The 17992-nt window shown below is 48.4% G+C and overlaps 1 protein-coding gene across 8 annotated transcripts in view; it reads right to left on the bottom strand.

Annotated features, from left to right (window-relative positions):
• Nucleotides 1-3655: 3655 nt before the first annotated feature.
• ZNF618 (zinc finger protein 618) overlaps nucleotides 3656-17992 on the bottom strand; it is a 166553-nt gene continuing 152216 nt past the window's right edge. For all 8 annotated transcript variants that reach the window (XM_082327481.1, XM_082327474.1, XM_082327478.1 and 5 more), the window contains 2 exons: nucleotides 14096-14197; nucleotides 3656-13009 (listed from right to left, as the gene is read on the bottom strand). In XM_082327481.1, coding sequence (XP_082183607.1) covers nucleotides 11496-13009; nucleotides 14096-14197 — 1616 coding nt within the window. In that variant the 3' untranslated portion in view covers nucleotides 3656-11495. The remainder of the gene's footprint in view (nucleotides 13010-14095; nucleotides 14198-17992) is intronic.

Raw genomic sequence — 17992 nt, 5'->3', positions numbered from 1 at the left:
ACGTCAAAGCTCAGGGTGTAACATGCTCGCTCTGGTACCTGTGCTGCATTCCATGAGCTGAGTGGGAACTTAAGGTTGCCAGAACTCCCTTTAAAGCGCCCTTGTCTCTCGCTGCTGCTATCATGTTGAGTAGTTATATGAAAAGCTTTTCATGTGGCCTCTTATTGCCTGAAGTGTCCTTTCCCAGCCAGGCCTGCTGTTGCCTCTGCACCATCACCTTGGCTGGGGCAAGTGTCAGCTCTCCAGGGGAGCCTTGGCCGATGTCTGCATGGCATCGGAGGTGTGACTGCAAAGCCCACAGACATGTGCTGCCTTCCTTCTCTCTGGCAGCAGGCAGGGCAGCATGGGTTTTAGCTGCCCACCGTGCCCTTACCATCCCTCGGGGCTTCCTCAAGCCTGCTGAGCTCCTGCATGAGTCAACTCCTCATGGAGCACCCAGTTGGGAAGCAGAGGGACTCTCCTGGTCATCAAATCACTTAGACTGACAACAACTCTGCAGGTGAAGGATGTGAATAAGATCCTGCTTCGGTAGCCCCTGGATTCCAGCAACCCCTTGGGTGCATGGTTGGCTGTGAAAATTTGTGTCTCATGGCAAGACCATGGGTATCACTGTCACAGTGATCAGAAGTGAAGCCAGCACATTGGGTTTAGGCTGCATATCTGACGAAAACTGCTCTAGATTCTCCTGTGCTTTGTGCCTACATGCTCTGTATTAAAGGGCTAAATTCTGCCTTGCTGCATACCCTGGAGAAACCTGTAATCTCCATAGGCAGAGCCTGCCCTGCACAGCTGGCAGGACTCTGGCAGTTACTCTATGCCAAGAGCGAGCCAGAGCAAATGCTCAAATCCAGGAGCTTTCCGAGGAGGCTGGCAGCGGCTGCTCTGAGGCGCTGCGCGCTTGCCTCTGCCCTGTGAATTCTGCACTTTGCTGAGGCTGAAGGTTCCTCCTTCACCGTTAACCCAGAGCCGGATGGGGAGCAGGAACATCGCAGCCCGTGCAGAGTCCCTCGCCCACCCTGGCAGCACCCCAGATAACGGTGTGCAGCTGTGCCTTTGCCATTCACATCTGGCTATTGTACTGTTCGTATTTCACTATTAAATTTTTTTTAAAACTGATCTCATGTTCATGGTTTGTTGTTCTTCACTGTTTCGTGGGCTGTCCTTGCATGGGAGAAGCGATTCTGCAGCTGGCCTGTGCTGTCCTGCTTCAGGAGCCACAGGGAATCTCCAGCAAGGAATGTAAGGCGAGAGCAAGGGGCTTGGACAGGGAGCATTGCCCAACCCAACAGCCCGAGCCTCTCAGGGACCCGGGAGCACTAACGTGTCTCAGTGGCCCTGACCAGCCTCACCTGGGGTGTTCATCCACTCCCTGCCCACGGCCCAGGAGCCCCATTTCAGCTTGGCTCTGGACCTTCAGTCCCTGTAGGTCTCCAGCTCAGCCGCAGCCATGCCCGTGCCTGGCTGATCTGAACTCTGACCACAGCCTGACTTCCCAGCTTGACCTCCACCCTGTCCCATCACCGTGGACCTGCCCAGCGATTGCTGGGCTGTGTCTGACCCTGGCTACCCTCACCAGATCCCGACCCCGGGCTGCAGATTGACTTCCCAGCTTGACCTCAGACCTGCCTCATCACCAGGAGCTTGCCTGATGATCTGGACTCTTGGTCGAGCCTAGCCATGACCTCTGGGCCTGCCCTGTCCGTCCCGCTCAGGGGCGGCAGGTGATGGAGAAGCAGCAGAAGGCAGAAATTGCAGCTACCAGGACGGAGACGTTAGATTACATGGCGTGAGTCAAGATGCACTGTTCACCCACAGGCTGAAGGGGGCACACGGCCACCACACCCCCCCATACACACACACGCACGCGTGCGGCGGCTTCACCTGCTCATCTGGGTCTGTTGTGCAACACCCCGGGGCTGCTGTTCCCCGTTCCCACATACGGGATCTCAGGATGAACGAAACTCCGAGGAAGGCAAAGTGTTGAAGATCAGATTGGAGATGGTGGGTTACATTAGCTTTGCTAGATTCATCGATCCGTCTGAAATTAGAGGGAACTACGGGGTACCTCCAGCAGAGCCTGAATTCTCAGCTACCATTCCTTTGCTACTAAGGCTAAAGTAGTTGTGTCCTGTTAAGGCAGAAATTAGAGAATCGGGAAATAAAACAGGATTAGCTTAAGCCTCTTTCGTTTGCAATCTTACCCTTCTAAATGGGTCTAGCAAAAAGGACAATTTAGTACTGGGAGACAGGGGCATGTCAAGGAGCACTGTCCTCCAGTCTTCTATGCCTTTTGGCCATACATTATCCACTTCATATTTTTACATTTTCAAACAACTCCTGACTCCTATCTGGTTAGGATGTGAGGGCATCCGATCTTATTGTTTATGGAAACCACTTTTACATCAAATCTACTGCAAAGCTACAGCCATTCCTACTATTATATTCTGATAGTTGTATATATTATTATGACTTATCTTCATACTCGACTACTAGCCAAGAGTTTATCCAACTGCCAGACCTATCGTCATTCCGTGTCTTTGGGTTTTGTTTTTTCCCAATGGACAAATCCACTACAAATTTCCGGATTCTCAGGAAGAGTTACTTTTTGCTTGCTTTTTTCTGAGGGGGGTGAGGGGCAAGGTTAGAAAACCCCAAGGGATATCACAACAGGTCGAAGGAAAGGATACATGAAGGCTGACGGTCAACGTACCTTGGATTTTCCAGTGGTAGGCTTGGGCTGCTTCTCCATTGACTCCTGGTCCGTGTACTTGTTCCACCTGGGACAATTCCCCGGTCATTTCTGCTTCGTTTGGAGGTGGGTTGTGGAGCTCCAAACAGCATCGGCAAGGCTGCGCTCCTGCATGCGGAACTGCCAGCGATCCCCACTCACCATCGCATCCTCGGGACCCCGTGAGACACTGATGCAGGTGCAGACTGCCAGAGCCTCCAAGCAAAGATTTCTGTGCCCTTTCCTATTTTGGCTCTCACTATAAATAGCTGCCAAGGGCCTTGTCTTGTGGGAAGGGGTGAGCCTGCTCAGTGCCCGGGTGCCTCTTTTCCCCTGGGGGGAAAGCAAATTTGCAGGTGGATCTGATACAAGCGAAAACCTCCGAGCACGCTGGGCAGAAACATGGTGCGTTTGAGTTCTAAGACTTATCTTGCCCAGCATCGCCTTGCACTGCTTTACCAGCATGAAAGCCAGCTGAGCTGGATCTGTCCTGGTGGTGTGAATACAGACACTGCATTACAACACACCGAACAACCCCGCCAGCTGGCCGAGGAGTCCTGCTTCGCTTTCTGCTGCATACAAACGCCTCACTGGTGAGAGAGGAGCAGGTTCACTGCACCGGCAACCGAGCGCGGGACAGGAGATGCTCTGGAAAACGCTTTAGGGAGCTTTGGATGCGCGAGGGACGCAGGGAGCAGCCCGCTGCGGAGTTTGAGGTCCATCACAGAGCCCGCTGCTGAGACTTAGGTCACTTGAATGGATGTCCTCCCTCTTCACAAGAAGACACTCGGCACTGGGCGATGTCCCATTCACGTGCTTGAAAAATAGAAAACCCCAGACACCTTTTTTTTTTCCTAAAGGTTGTTTTATTGTAAAACCATAAATACAACACTGACATGAAAATCCTCAAGCAACGGATGCTTTCTTACAGTTACAGTTTGTCTTCTGCCTTGGCATCAACTCTGAAAAGAATGTTGCAGAAACATGTCTCTAAGAGATCTCCAAATAACCGAGCTCTGGCCTGGAGCGCTCAGCTTCTTTGGAAGCTAAGTGGAACTATTCCTCCTCTCTTGTGGAATATTTCCATTCAGACAGCAACAGACTTGTAAAAACAGCAACATTTAAACACCTTGATTTTTTTTTTTTTCTTTAATAATCCTTTTCATTTGACGTCAGTCTAAGTTTCAAACAGCACTGAATTTATTTAGCTGTAAAAAACAAAACAAAACAAAACAAAACAAAATCCTAAAAAGAAAAAATCAGAAGAACTTGAGTTGGCCTCAAGCGTTCATATATCACAATGAAAATCAGCAACTCAACCCCGTGCAATATTGCTCTCTATTGAGTCATTCGATCCACACCAACAATACATGAGACTTCAAACAGGTTTTGTTTTGTTTATTAACACAGCAAGTGTGACATTAGATAACCTTTTAAATACAGTACATGGTACCGCGCGGGGCCAGCTGCCCGCACGTTTCCCCATTATGAAGACAAAGCCAGCGGTGGCGGTTTATAAAAATATTGTGTTGCTACAAAAGTATAAATTAATGCTACCGGTATTAAGAAATATTAAACACATAAAACTTATAAGGATTAAGAAAAATATTCATTAATACCTGTAGAAAACTCTGGCCTAAAAAAGATATTTTTTGTATATTTTTTGTATATTTTTTTGTATTTTTTAAGATGACATGAGATTCTTGCACTCGCAGGTAGAGACACACGCAGGTGCATCTGTGGTATTGCCTAGAACATCTGCATCTACAGAAGGGAGGGAAACGCACGCAAGTTACTGAGGGGAGGGAGGGCGAGGAGGGGAGGGAGAACATTAATTGTTGGCTTGATGAAACAGCAAGAATTCAGCTCCCGACAGGAGGTTGCGGAAAATGAACGTACGAACGAGGAACAGCTTCTCTTTTCAGACTGGCTGCAAACAAGGATTTCCTGATGGTTTGGTTTGTCGGCATGACACTTTCTAGCTACGGCATGGACCAGAATCCTCACGTCTGGATGATGTGCGTTCCTCCTGTACTTACAGCCTTGGCTAGTCACCTGTCACGAATGTTTCAGTTCATCCATTATCAGTTTTCCTTTTAAATAATTAAAAAAAAATAAAATTAAAGTCCCAGTAAGTTTAAAGGGACCAGGGAAAACAGCTCCTAAGACTGTCGCTCCTTCCAGAACACATGCCTCCTTCCTTGAGCAGAAAGGTCCTTCTCCATAGATAGCAAGGAAAAAAAAACCAACCTCCTCCCACCCCCCAGCCCACTGGAAAAAAAAATACCACGCTATCCACACACATCGCAGAGACCGCCACAAGAACCCCCAGAAGACCGAAACCAAGCATTCAAGGCTGATGAGGCTGGAATTGTGTTTTTAAGGAACTTTGGTTGTAAAAAGCAAGGGTTTGACATGCCTGTACTCATCAACTCCACTGTAAAATATTCCTATCGTTAAGGCTGCGCTGCTCACCCGGGTACCAAGACATGCTGACCACTGTCAGCGACGCTAGAACGATGGGAAGGAAGAAAATCCTTTCAGTCAGTGGTTGAGGTTGTGCATCCATGAGCCATTTACGTGACTCACTGCAGAAGCTATTCTAAAAAATTCAAACTCAGCTGCCTACAGATGATTAAACCCTAAAGGGTCTACGGGATACACCGTTGTCTAATGTGAGCAAAACTCTTCCGTCAAGTTATAAAACAAAGGACTCTAACAGGAGTAGTAAAAATCCCAACTAACCAGCCAAACAAAAAAAAAATTAAAACAGAAATTCCCCCAAACATTCAATATATAAAATTAAATTTCAGGGCAATACACTCTCATTGGTTTACCATTTCTGGCCTAGCATAAGCGAACTATCCCACAGTACTAACGAGGCATTCAACTTGGAGCTGTGCTTGGGTTTACCTCTCCGTATTCCCATTACTGTTTGTTTTGTTCAGTGGCGTTTCCAGAGGCCCCGGGAAGATGGTAACCCGTGGCACGGGAACAGGTCCCACGCGCCGTAAAAAGGGAGTTCTTATTGCTACGGGGCAACAGCTTCAGAAGCATCTGACACAGGACCTTGAGTCCCAGCCAATGTTTCTGGGCATTCCCAACGGATCCCACGGATTCAAGATCATGGTGTAGCACAGAAAACGCACAGCAGAAGCAGCAAAACATTTAATACTCTCCCCCACCCTGATTGTTTCACCTTGGTTGTATAAGGGTTGACAAGACATTTGCTCCTCGACTGGTGTTTTCTCCTCTGCCCCTTCTGCTGGTCAGCCACCTCCCTCCTTTACGAAACCGGGCTAACGTATACACCGGAGTGCTGGGAAGAGTTTGGTGCCGGTGGTGAGCGGGAGGATGCGGAGGAAGATGCTCTGTGAACCCTCCTGTACCTATCGGGCAGGACTGGACTCAACAAGCAGGCAATCGTTTCCCACCTCTACATCCAGTCTCTTTTCTCTCGGCAAGGTCCAAAGCAGCCTCGTGCCTCACGGAGCGTGCTCCATGTAGCCGTACGGCCTTGTTTGAAATGATAGGGCTCAAAAAACGTTCCCGTTGACTCCCCCCAGATGAACAGATTTCTCCCCCCTGAAAAGGTTTCCCAGAATCTGCCTTTAGTGTCTTTTTGTTCATTTTCATCCCATTACTCTTAATTATTCCATAGGGAACAACTTGTCCCCTCCTGCGTGCGCTCCCTCTGGATGCTCACAGGAGCTCCTCGCCACCTCCCTTAGCCAGAGAGATGCAATTAGAGATCTGAGTCCTTCCTCAGTACAAAGCAGCACTCCCAGCCTTTGAATAACTTTTTTTGGCTGCTCTTTCACTGTCTTTTGATTTCTCAGTAACCTGGTGCTGTCTAGAAATGCTCACAGCATTCTCCGAGTAGCACAACGTCTCAGTCACCCTGCTCCTGTGCAACATGACGGCTGGCTTGCCTACTGCGGGATCCAGAAAGTGGAAACGGTCCCTCAGACTGGGTAAGGCCGAGCGGACTCATCCACCAATATGAACGCACGTGGTAATTTCTTCTCACGCTAAACCTTCCACGTTATTGCAAGCAGTTGGAGAAAAACAAACCAACCAACCTGAGACATCTCACTGAATACTCTATTAACTCTGATACCACAATTCAGAGCTCAAGCAACTTCCAGAAGTGTCCCCCCTCTATTTTCAGTCATTCCCAAGCTTTGAGAGTATCTGCCACAACTTCATTTGCAAAATTCACCTAAGGGTCCTGACTCCCTGAGCTGCTTCTGGACGTATTCTCTGATCAGCAGGGGAGAACACCCAGCAAGCGCAGTTAAACCAGTGCAGGTGGTTCATGTGGATGCTTAAACCCATTTAGCTCAAAGTTAAACTGGTTTAACCAGCAATTAACAGACAACTGAATTAGACAAAACCTGAGCCCGCAGTCGGCTTTCACAGAAAGTTTTCCAGATTGCACTAGTTCAAATACAACCAAACCAGTTTTCTTAGAACAGACATGTAGCTCTGACAAAAGGAAAAGCTTACTTCCATCTGAAGCTGACCCAGGCACAAGACACCGAGCCCACCTTGCAAGCCAGAACACAACTATTGCCTACTGCAAGAGACATGGGGAGAAGAGACAGACAGGAGACAAATCTGGGCTCCACGTTCTCCACTGACCCTCTGGCTGCCGTACTCACACAGCAACAACCTTCTGTTTTGAAGGGCTCTGCCTTTGTATCCCACTTTCCCAGTTTTCTAGTAACAAGGATCTTCAGACAGGACTGGAAGGCCCTTCATTACAGTTCGTCTTCTGTTGGTGCTTTCTCCCCACCTGAAGTTCATAACCCTTCCCAAAGCAAACTGTGAAGTTGGAAGTCTGCAAGGTCAGCCACAGAGAAAGCAGCAGAAACAAATGAACGTCTGGAGGACACACACACCATTTCTGTATCCCAACACATTGCTCAAGTGTGAGTAAAGGAAGGAAACAAGAAGGCGGCAAATTCCCAGTATGACCTACCAGAGGATGATCCCAGTTCCAAGGACTTCTCCTCCCAGCTCAAAGGGAGCAGAACCTCATGACAGCTCCGGCCAAACTAAGAGACCCTCTCTTCTCCGGTCTCCCACCGCAGGATGGCAAGTGCTGCTCCATACCACTGGGCCGATCCCAGTAACCTGGCAAATTAAGAGCTTCCAAAATTCAGACCTGTGTAAAGCATCTACGCTCCCTAGAATGCAAATCCAAGTCTTGAAGAGAGAAAGAGAAATAGGAGTAAAAGCTTGGCATTTAAGGTAAATACATGTGCTCCAGATGTGCTTCTCTCCTTTTAATGAAGCGTAAGTACCTCAGACAAAAGCCAGCCTGTGAGAAGACAGAGCATGAAGAGCTCCTCTGAGCAGAACACCTTGTAACCACGTTTAAGACTCATGAAAAGCTGTGGCTTCTTCCACTGACTCGCTGGAGAAGGGGGCTGGCCAACCAGCTCCTCTTCTCACCGACTTTCAAGATTGCTCCATTTTAGGGCTTTAGGTTTTATTTTGCGTTTTCAGCTGCTAAGTTGAGTTTTTAAGTCTTTGGGAGAATCTCATCTACCAGACAACGCTGCATGTTTGCTTAACATCCACCATTAGTGCAACTATAACCAAAGTTGCCTCGGAGGTGACAGTTACTGGGACGGGGGAGAGGGCCAGTCACTCCCTCTCTTTGGTCGTCACAGCAAGAAAGCTCCAGATTTGATGCCAAAATCACACTGTAAAAAGGGGAAGGGGAGATGGGCTGGGAATGAAGGGTGGCTGTGGCCTTTCCGTTTGCATGCCCTGGCTGTGTGATACCACGTGCACAGCCTGGTATCAAACGGTTGCACAAATGACTGCAATTTTACCTCATTCTCAGTTCCAGGGCTTTAAACCTGTGCTGATTCTGCTTTGTCCGCTTCCCCACCCTTAACGTCTTGCAGACAGATGACACGATGAGCCCGAGCTGGCAAACCCCACAGAAGTTATCAGCCTGTCCCTTGGCAAAGGAGTGTTAGGGTTTGGAGCTTTCTCTTCAAAGGAATGCAAGGGTTTTGCACATTCACCTGAGCATCAAAGAGCCTGGGAGTGGCTCTCGGGGTCTCAGGTGAACCAAGAAAAAAGGTGTAATGTGCCATTAGGATAAAGAACTACAAATCCTGTCCCCAGTTCTGCCCACCAGCTGAACTGCATGGTACACACTCTGCAGCCTCAAACGCTAATCTTGCTTTGGATTCATCCTCCAGCCAAGTTTTCTGGCCGCAGGATACCTTGTGCTTTTCAGTGGGAACAGCAGCACAGCACAAATGCTTTGCAATCGGCAGACATCTCACTTGGGCTTTTTGCTTGTAGTTTGAGACTTAGTTATTGTGTGTTAGAGGTTTCTCCTGCACTGCAAGTGCAAAGAGATGTGTTACCATGGCCCCAGCTGGTGGCTGGGCAGGCAGGATTTGTACGGGAGAAAATAAAACCAGCAAGAAGAAAAGTTGGCCCTACAACCAACACCTCCATGTGCAAAAGCCACTGCCAGAGAAATAAGATGTCCAAGTGCCTCTGCCTTGGCAGCTCATCTTCAAGGGCTGCTAGCCCTGCCGCTGCCAGTGGGGTCGCAGACTGTGTCTTTTAAGATATCCATATGCAGAACTTACTTACATTTAGGAAACTAGTTTTGCCCTGATGCCAGTAAAAATGCTGAGAGGTCAACCGAAATGCTAGACTCATGCTAACAGTAGGTCCTGTTTCCAGGCTGAAAAGGGCAAGACAGCTGGGTGCCAAGAGCCACCCTCAGTGACCTTGACCTAGGGAAGGTCTCTAGCATGCAAACTGCTCCCCTGTCTGAGCCCCATGGCAGTGAAGCTGTCAGTCAGTGCCTGTCAGGTTCAAAGCATCTGCAAACAAAGCCTGAGAGACCGGGTCTGCCACTTCTCATGTCTTGGGATTTGCAACTTCCATTACAACCAGAGATGGGCAGGTGGGATCTTAGTTTAACATCTGTTCAACAGCAGCACTTCAAAGAGGGCCCCCAGTCTCACCATTGCACCGCCAGCAACCAGAAAACATCCCTGCTCTGTTGAAGGGCTTCAGCCTCCAGCCTGCCTGCTTGGAGCTGAGCGCGTCCGTCCTCCCGAACCTCTGATGCTGTCTGCTGCCACCGTGACCGCAGCTCCCGAGCACGCTACTGGAAGTAGGAGAGACTACTTCAAAAATAAGAATTTGCTTCAATTTGCCTCCGGGATACAAGTATCAGTGATGAAAAATGAACAGTTTGGCACCAGAAGCTGGGACTTGTCCAAGAGGCACCAAACCTGACAGCCTGCAGAGATCCCGTCCAGCAGCCCATGAAGCGGGGCTACGGGCACTGGACGCAGCAGGGCACCGGCCTTGGTGGACAGCAGAGTGACTGAGATGCTTTTGCGTTATGATGATCTCTAATTGCATTTGGGGTGAGCCACTAAGTGTGAACGTTTAAGGGCCCGTGGCCGTCCTAGCCAGAACGATTCAGCAACATAACAAGTAGTGTAATGCACTCTAGGTATTAAAAAGACATTCGTGCTACTAGAGGAAACCATTCCAAATAAAATGGGAAGATATTCTTCGCACTCAATCAGGAGCACTTACATTCAGAAGGATCTTTGAGCCCATGCACTTCCCTAAGCTTCCTTCAAACCCCAGTTTGACAAAACTGATGATCTTTGTTCCCCTGAAAAATCATACACCTTGGTTTGTCCTTGGCCTTGGGAAGGTTATTTTGAGTGTGGGTACTGAGGAACTCTTTTACAAAAAGTTTAGGTACAAGGGTTCTCAATGGCAGCTGGCAGACCCTGGGAAGCTTGCTGGTGGCCCACAGACATCTGTGCTGTCACCGCTTGCGTGCTTTTCCTGGTTTCTAGCTTTGCCATATAAGCAACTGCTGTGGTGCCCATAAGGATATTATTTCATCACAAATGGGCTACTCTAGAACAAGTTTGAGAAGCCCTGATGTACAAAATTCAGAGAGAAGCTAATTAGCACTGGGAATTCAGAAAAGAAGTTATGCTGTAAAAAAATAAATCCAAGAAACGTAACAATTACAGACATTTTCTGCCATGAACCATTTCTCTTAGTTTTAAATCAAACTTATAATCACTAGCTAACATGTTAAACTCAAAACTGGGAGTGGAGACAGAAGAGTAACTTTTGTTTTTTGGAAAAAACGTATATGAAAAAGTTAAAAATAAAATAAAAAAAATGCCTTAAAGTCTCCCTTCCTGATTTCTAAAGATACTGGTGTTCATAAAACACAGCTGCCCTGATAACATGCACCGTATGTCAAGAAGGCTGCAGACAAATGCCCTCAAGGTGTACAGTTATTCAAAGGAGCAAAGTCCAGTGCAGAACTGGTCTGTTCAATGTAGTCTGATTATCCATGGCAAGATGGCCCAGGGGACAAGAGGAAAGGTGGGGTGGAGGAGAAACAAAAGAAACTTCAAGTCACTTTAGATCTCAGCTGCCTGAAGACTTTAGAACATCAGCCTCCCATTGGTCTGCCCACTTGAAAACATTAGAAAGTCTGTCAAGTCCACACACTATCTATGGAAAGGAGCACGTTCCTGGCAGAGGGCTGTCTCTCTCACGTGCTCAGCTTTCCTTTCAAACTTAATTTTATATATATTTATATTTTTATATATATATAAAAAAGCACTTGGTTTCCAGGGGCATTCATAATGAGGTCCACAGTGTTTAGAACTTAAAATTCTTTTTCTTTGTTTGGAACAGTGTTTTAAAGTTTTGTTTTAATTAAAAGACAGTCTTAAAGCATGTTGGACTTCAAAAACATGAGTTTGTTCATGTCTTCTGGACTGAGTAGCCGTCTCCTTTTGATTAAGAGAGCCTGCTCACACATATTTACACATTCGCTTCTGGCACCAACAGCAGGCACTGCTAAGAGCCAAAAGGCTAGCTTGGCTAGTTTTGTATGCTTTTGGGTAACACATGACCAGTACTGAAAGAGGTCAGGGGTGGCCTGGAAGAGAGGTTCTTGCAAATAATCATAGACTTCATTTTTCCCGAACCAATCTTCTTCCTGAGCTGCTGTGGCTTCCCCTGCTGCCCGAGGCTTCTTGGTTGAAGGTTCAAATTCTGTTTCTTCTGCCCAGGACTCTTTCACCTCGTTGATCAACTCACAGACCTTGCCAATGATCTCTTCGTGCTGGTATGGTGGGACGGGCCGCAGCTTCTGCTGAGGGTCTAAGATCATGGCTACCTTGTGTGCTGAATGAACTTTGAAGTTTTCCTTCAGCGCCTCCAAGAAGAGGTGGCAGAGTTTGCTGACTACGCCAGCATCGTTAGCTTTGGAAGTGAACAGTTTCTCCAGTTTGACATAGGTGGGCAGTACCAGCTGCAAGGTGGGCCGGCTCTCATTGCTCAACTCAATCACCGCCTGTTTCACCGGAGCCAAAATGGCTGCCAGGTTGCTGAGCAGGTGCTTATTCAGGTTTTGGATGAGGTTCATCTTCTTGGCCCTGCTGTAGAACTCGCAGATCTGCTCGTAGCGCTCGTGGACGAGCAGGAGGGAGTCGGTGACCGAGTTCCAGCAGGGCGGGGGAGAGGTCTCTTCCAGGGAGCCAAAGGTCTCCTTCGAGAGGCCCGTGGATCCTGCCAGATCTTCACAGACATTCAGGAGCTCGATCACTTCGTGCATATTGCGAGCCTGTAGTGTTCGCTTGTTCAGCACACTCTGCACTACTGAGTTCAAGGCACAGGCCGAACAACGCAAGCACATGCCTGCCTTGGAGAACGCAGAGGAATTGACTTTGCAGTCTGTGACGTACACCGTCCTGATCTCTGACATCACAAACTCTGAGAGCACGTTCTGTACCCAGTGGTGGATAAAATCACCATTATCTCGAATGTCTACTCCCTTAATTCCCAGGACGTAACTCTTGATGTGGTTGCCTTCCACCTGATAAGCTGTCAGGATGTAGCAAGAATCGGGGCCGATGCTCTGAGAGTGGCAAGTGACACCGATGCCAAGGCATGCGTTGCTGCCCAGGGCGCAGGTGACTTTCACCTTCACTTGGTTGTACATCCGAGGCAAATGCTTCAGAGCCAGTGTGTTGAAATTGCCAAGGATTTCGGTGACAGAGAAGGCACCATAGCGAGCTCCGCTATCCACCAGGGTCTGCGCTAGCTTGATGAATTCCTTCCCGCTCACCACACTCAGAGCCCCAAGGTCAGTGCACATCACCCTCAGGAGCCTCTCGGCAATGTTCTGCCGCTCCTTCTCTGGGATCGCGCTGTTCCCTACCGAACCGCTCGCGGATGCTGCAGTGAAATAGAAGGAGGGAGAGAAAGCACCAGATGAGAATTGCCCCTCTGCAACGGGAGAGGGGAGGAAGTCACAAAACAATTCTGAGAGAGACCCAATGAGGTGGAACATGCCCAGATGATGGCAGAGACATCTCCAACCCTGGATCTCTTCCCCGAAGGGTTTCTGGATGGAAGAACCTCCAGGAACAGGCCTTGCTCTTGCTTAGAGCAGCAAGGAGCTTATCTGCGTGCTTTCCCTGTTGTGGGGACTGAGACAAAGCACACACCATCTACTCTCAATCCAGTGCCTTAACCAACGGCATCTCTGTGGTGTTCACTGAGGAACTGCCTAGGTAAGTTATAATCATGTGTGCCCTTCGCTATCCATGTCTACGGGCTGGTGCTCACAGCTTAGCCCAGCTGGAAAGCTGGACATCTTTCCATTTTTGTGATTTGAGCCTTTTCTTTGAGACAGTTATTTTAAGAGGAGTTGCTTCCTTCACCATCTCAAACAGTGCTGAAGTCAAAGTTTCCATTTCTTCCTCTGAACTCCAGCAACCCCACTTTTTGGGGCTGATTTTGGGCAACGTGAATGTCATTTTTGGCCATACCAGAACACAAAAGCACCATGTTTTTGTATCATCTTTCCCCCAGGCTGCTCAGCTCAAGTGCTTTGGAACTGCTTTTCTGATTACCTTTTCCTGTGGTGAAGCACAAGCTCACAGGATGAGCTGGGCATAAAGCACGGGGAGTGACAGGTTATGCCTATGTCACACCATGATGACTGGATTCATTTTTTAACCCCAGGCTGGGAAGTCTGACCTTGGATCAGAAGTTAACTTTTTCCAGGAGTTCCCAAATGCATCTTCCTTACAAACCTTTCCTACCAACTCCCCAGGGTTCCCAGTACTTTTTGCATACGAGCGCTCCTGTAATGTGAGTGGGTGCTCTGCTCTGCAGGGTAGTACATGAATTACGGATGAAATCAAGTGAGGACAAGGGCCTTGTGCAATGCCCATCGCTGCTGCACCCTCTCAGACAGTCACTTGCTCAAAGCGGACAGGTTAAGCCTGGGACAGAAGAGCAAACGCTGCTACGTACTATTGTTGGCGTTATTTCTTTGGAGCTGCGGTTTCCACTTTTCTTCAACAACAGCTAGAGGTGATCTGGGCTGGCTAGAGGCAATATTGTTCTCGTTGTCAGCTGTGGGGCAAGAGACAGGGAGGTGTTAGAAGCACAAGATAATAAAGCTCAAAGCACAAAGAAGGGGAAACAGCACCCATCTGCTTAGCATTTATTTATGGTTCCCTTAACTAAGGTGACACCAATTTCCTACATTCTCTGTAGCTTTTAAGCAGTTTTCAGTGAGATGGCACAGTACTGTCAGAAACCTTGAAAACCGTCTTTGCACTTGCAACCTATCGCCTCCCAAAATGCGACTGAAATGACAGTGGCTTTTTCTGTGCATCAGTGACATTGATGCCATCAGCACACCTTGAGAAATGTCTCCCAACCGACTGAAGCTGCACGCCAGGAGCAATAGATGTTCCTTGTGCAGCCTGACTTGTGCAATTTTCTTGCTTTCGAAATGAAAGCAGTTATAACAAACATTTATCCTTCTTTTGCCTTACTGCCTCTTTCTGCACCGCAGGTGGCTTCTTTTTCTTTACTCTTAAGTACTGTGTTTTTCAAGCTATGCTCAACTCCTCCGTATCTAAGGATCTTATTCCAATCTTCATATATGGTTTCCTCCCACAGTAGAGAGGGGGCCAATCTCCTCTCAGGCTGCTCACTGCTGCCTCAGACTGGAAACAAAAAGAAAAAAACCTAAGTTTCTGGAGTGTGACCAAAGATCGTTCCTCCCTATGGCTGCAAAGATACCAAGGGCCCTAGGGGTCTTTGTGTTCATGCTCCCATTTCTGTGTATATAACTGAGCTAAACACTTTGGCTGTCAATCTGATGGGGTATTTCAAGGAAATGCAGTCAAGATCAGTGAATTCTGTATCGTATCCACGTTCCTTACTCTCCTGTGCCCAAAGAACTTCCCCCCACCCTCTAGAGGAAATTTTCTCGTTCTTAGTATGCTTCACTAGGAAACTGTGCTCTGAAATAGCCTGTGAAGCAATAATGAGGTGCGCAATGAAGAGAGGTGGAAGAGGAAGGAGAAAGATGGAGAGACTGATGACCAGGCTGAACAGAAGAACGGAATTAAAACCAAAGAAGACAAAGCAGGTCTTTTACTCATCACAGCTGGACTCATCTCACCTAATTCTGGACATCTCCATTAGACACGCCTCTCTTCAAAGTGGCCCCTTGGGGCTCCTTTTACATTCAGTGGTGCCAAGCAGGCTTAAGAGTGTGATTCGTTCACCCAGGCAGAACTAGGTGCCTCTTGTAGCATAAGATCCATCACGCTCTGAACTCACCTGGAGGCAATGACTTCTTCTCCACTGATTATAAAGGGAGTCCAAGTTGCCCAGCTCAGGTGGCACCATTTGTAGCCTAGGCACACCAGCACGCAGTGAAATGAATCCTGCTCCAGACAGCAGAGCACGAATTAGAGGAACGCCTTGTTGAGGCACACGCAGGCGCCTTGCTCTGCAGCCCAGGCTGATCCAGTGCTGGGCAGAGCAGTGGGCTGCCCATCAGAACAAACAGGAGAGGACAAAGTTGCTCTCCTTCGTGTGTGGCAATGACCTGGGAGAGAAGGGAGCCCAGCAAGGATCTAGACACAAGCAATGATGCAGTGAAACTGCAGTGCCCTCTTCCTTACGAGCAAGTCCTCTCAAATTTGAGCAGCTCTGCGTGTTAACTGCTGGGGCATTCACAAACCTTGCTGATGAACAGCCACAGACTGCACAGTTATTATTAGGTCTGGGCACTGCACTGGCCACAGACAGCATCGATACCTAAGAGCATCCAGGCTATGACAGAACCAGGGTAGGCCCTAGGACTGCCTCGAGGACTGCATGTGCCCTGGGAATTCCCGGGTCATGGCTGGTACCTGCGGAGCACTGCCATGCTCAGGACTGCAGCCAGAGGTTGGTCTTTGCAGGTGTGGAAGAGACGTGAAGAGCAGGAGGTGCGCCAGTGGATGCCAGTGATCAGATATGACACATCACTTTTCCCCCAGCACTTGCCTAGACCAATTACTCTTGAGCTAATGCCACCACTGTCCTCAACTCCAAACATCTGTGGCTAGGCAAAGGAAAATGCTGGATGTTGCCTACTAACTTTGTTCATGCTTCAGGCCTTCCTTGTCTTGGTGAGGGATGGGTGGGGGGAGAAACCCTCTATATTTCATCCCCCCAACTCCTTTATCTATTTCATAATAATAGGGGATTTATTATGTACCACTGGCATTCAATATGGCATTAATGAGATCTGTGCATTTCAGCCTCGTTTTCCTTATCAGGCAGTCTGTGAACTACACAGATCATGGTTCTTTAATTTCTCTTCATGCCGCCAATCCTTTAATCCAGGTTCAGCCTACTCGTCCTTTATTTTTTTAGCTCTAGATTGCAGGAAGGGCATTATATGGTAGCACTCGACCTGAACAAAGTACTCTAAAGGGAGTCAAAGCTGTATATTGTACAGTGTAATTACAGAACAAATTCCTTTGCCTAGTGTTCTGCTGTTCTATTTCTGCCTTTCAGCCTCCAATTTACATTCTAATTGCTTCTTCTCATTGTGTAGCTGCTTTATGGAGCTATAATCTCTCCTTATTACCTTCTAGCCTCCAGGCTCAGCCCTCTGAATGACTCAAGAGCCAGTACGTCTCTGCTTTTGCTCCTCAAGGCCAGCAGCACATTCCTTGTCTTCAGTCACTTGCGAGAGTGACTCAGTGGATGCATCACGTTTAGTTGGAAGGGATTAGCCCTTTGCACCAGACACGATAAACCAAACTGGACTCCTGAACACATTAACTGAGGGAGTATTTGACCCATATGGGCTTCTTGTATCTCTGCATCCCCATAATGAAACATTCCTTGACCCAGGCATATGGACTGGTATAAACAGCTACTATGCCAGTGTCCCCAGTATGTGATTTCTATGCCACCAGTTCTGCTGACTACTGCACCCCCAGACTTCAGAGATGTTGTGCCGATGCTGTTTCTTGGATATGGAAATCCCCAAGCTCTGACAGGCTAAAAGGGATCAAACTGCGACCAGAGTAACTGCAAGTCCTGTGTAATCTCCACTGCTTAAGGACAATATCCAGAACCGGACACCCATCAAAGCTGGCTGTGGCTTTCACACCTCTTCATTTTGTTTCGCCCTCATCCCACAGCGGCGAATCCCGCGCTGCTCACCCCCAGCTGCGCAGACCTGGGGGAAGCACTGCTGTTCCCTCCAGAGGAAGAGGCGTGAGCACAGGACTGGCAAGCACCGCGCACAGAGGTGCCGCAGCAGGGACGGCTGCTTTCACAGGGGGCAGCCGCCGTGACGCCGGGAGAAAGCACTTCAAGAAGATGTGGACAAGCTTGCCGTCACTGCACCAGTGAGACATTCGGGGGGAAGCAGCCAAGCAGAAGACAGTGACTTACAAACAGAGCAGGGAGAGATGAAAAAATACAGAGTTTAACAGGAGTAATCCTGCGTTGGAGAGAGGGGATCTCTGCTGACATTACATGAGCCAGATCACTGATACCTGCTCCAGCCCTGTTCTGTGTCCAAAGTAACCCAGGTGAACAAGCCCAGAGGCCACAGGTCATTTGTAAAGAAGGGAGGAGGAAGAAGCTGCAGACAGCACTCGCTTAAAATGTTCACCAGCTCACACCTTGCCAGCGAACTGCCATTCTCCCCTCTGACACCTCAGCCTCGGTCCCTCCTCTGCAGCTCCTCTACTCAGCGTCACCAAGAGCTGTAACTCAAAATGCTGCATTTCAGTACCAGAGCCAGAGCAAGGAACAGGACGGTCAGGACGCAGCTTGGAGGCAAGCAGAAATTGCCATCGACAAACGGCAAGAACAGACCCTGACACCATGGAGGGACGG

The sequence above is a fragment of the Platalea leucorodia genome, assembly GCF_965183815.1.
Source record: "Platalea leucorodia genome assembly, chromosome: 15".
NCBI classification, from domain to species: Eukaryota; Metazoa; Chordata; class Aves; order Pelecaniformes; family Threskiornithidae; genus Platalea; species Platalea leucorodia.
The sequence above is the reverse complement of the archived record's forward strand: the minus strand, read 5'-3'. Positions and strand labels throughout refer to the sequence as shown.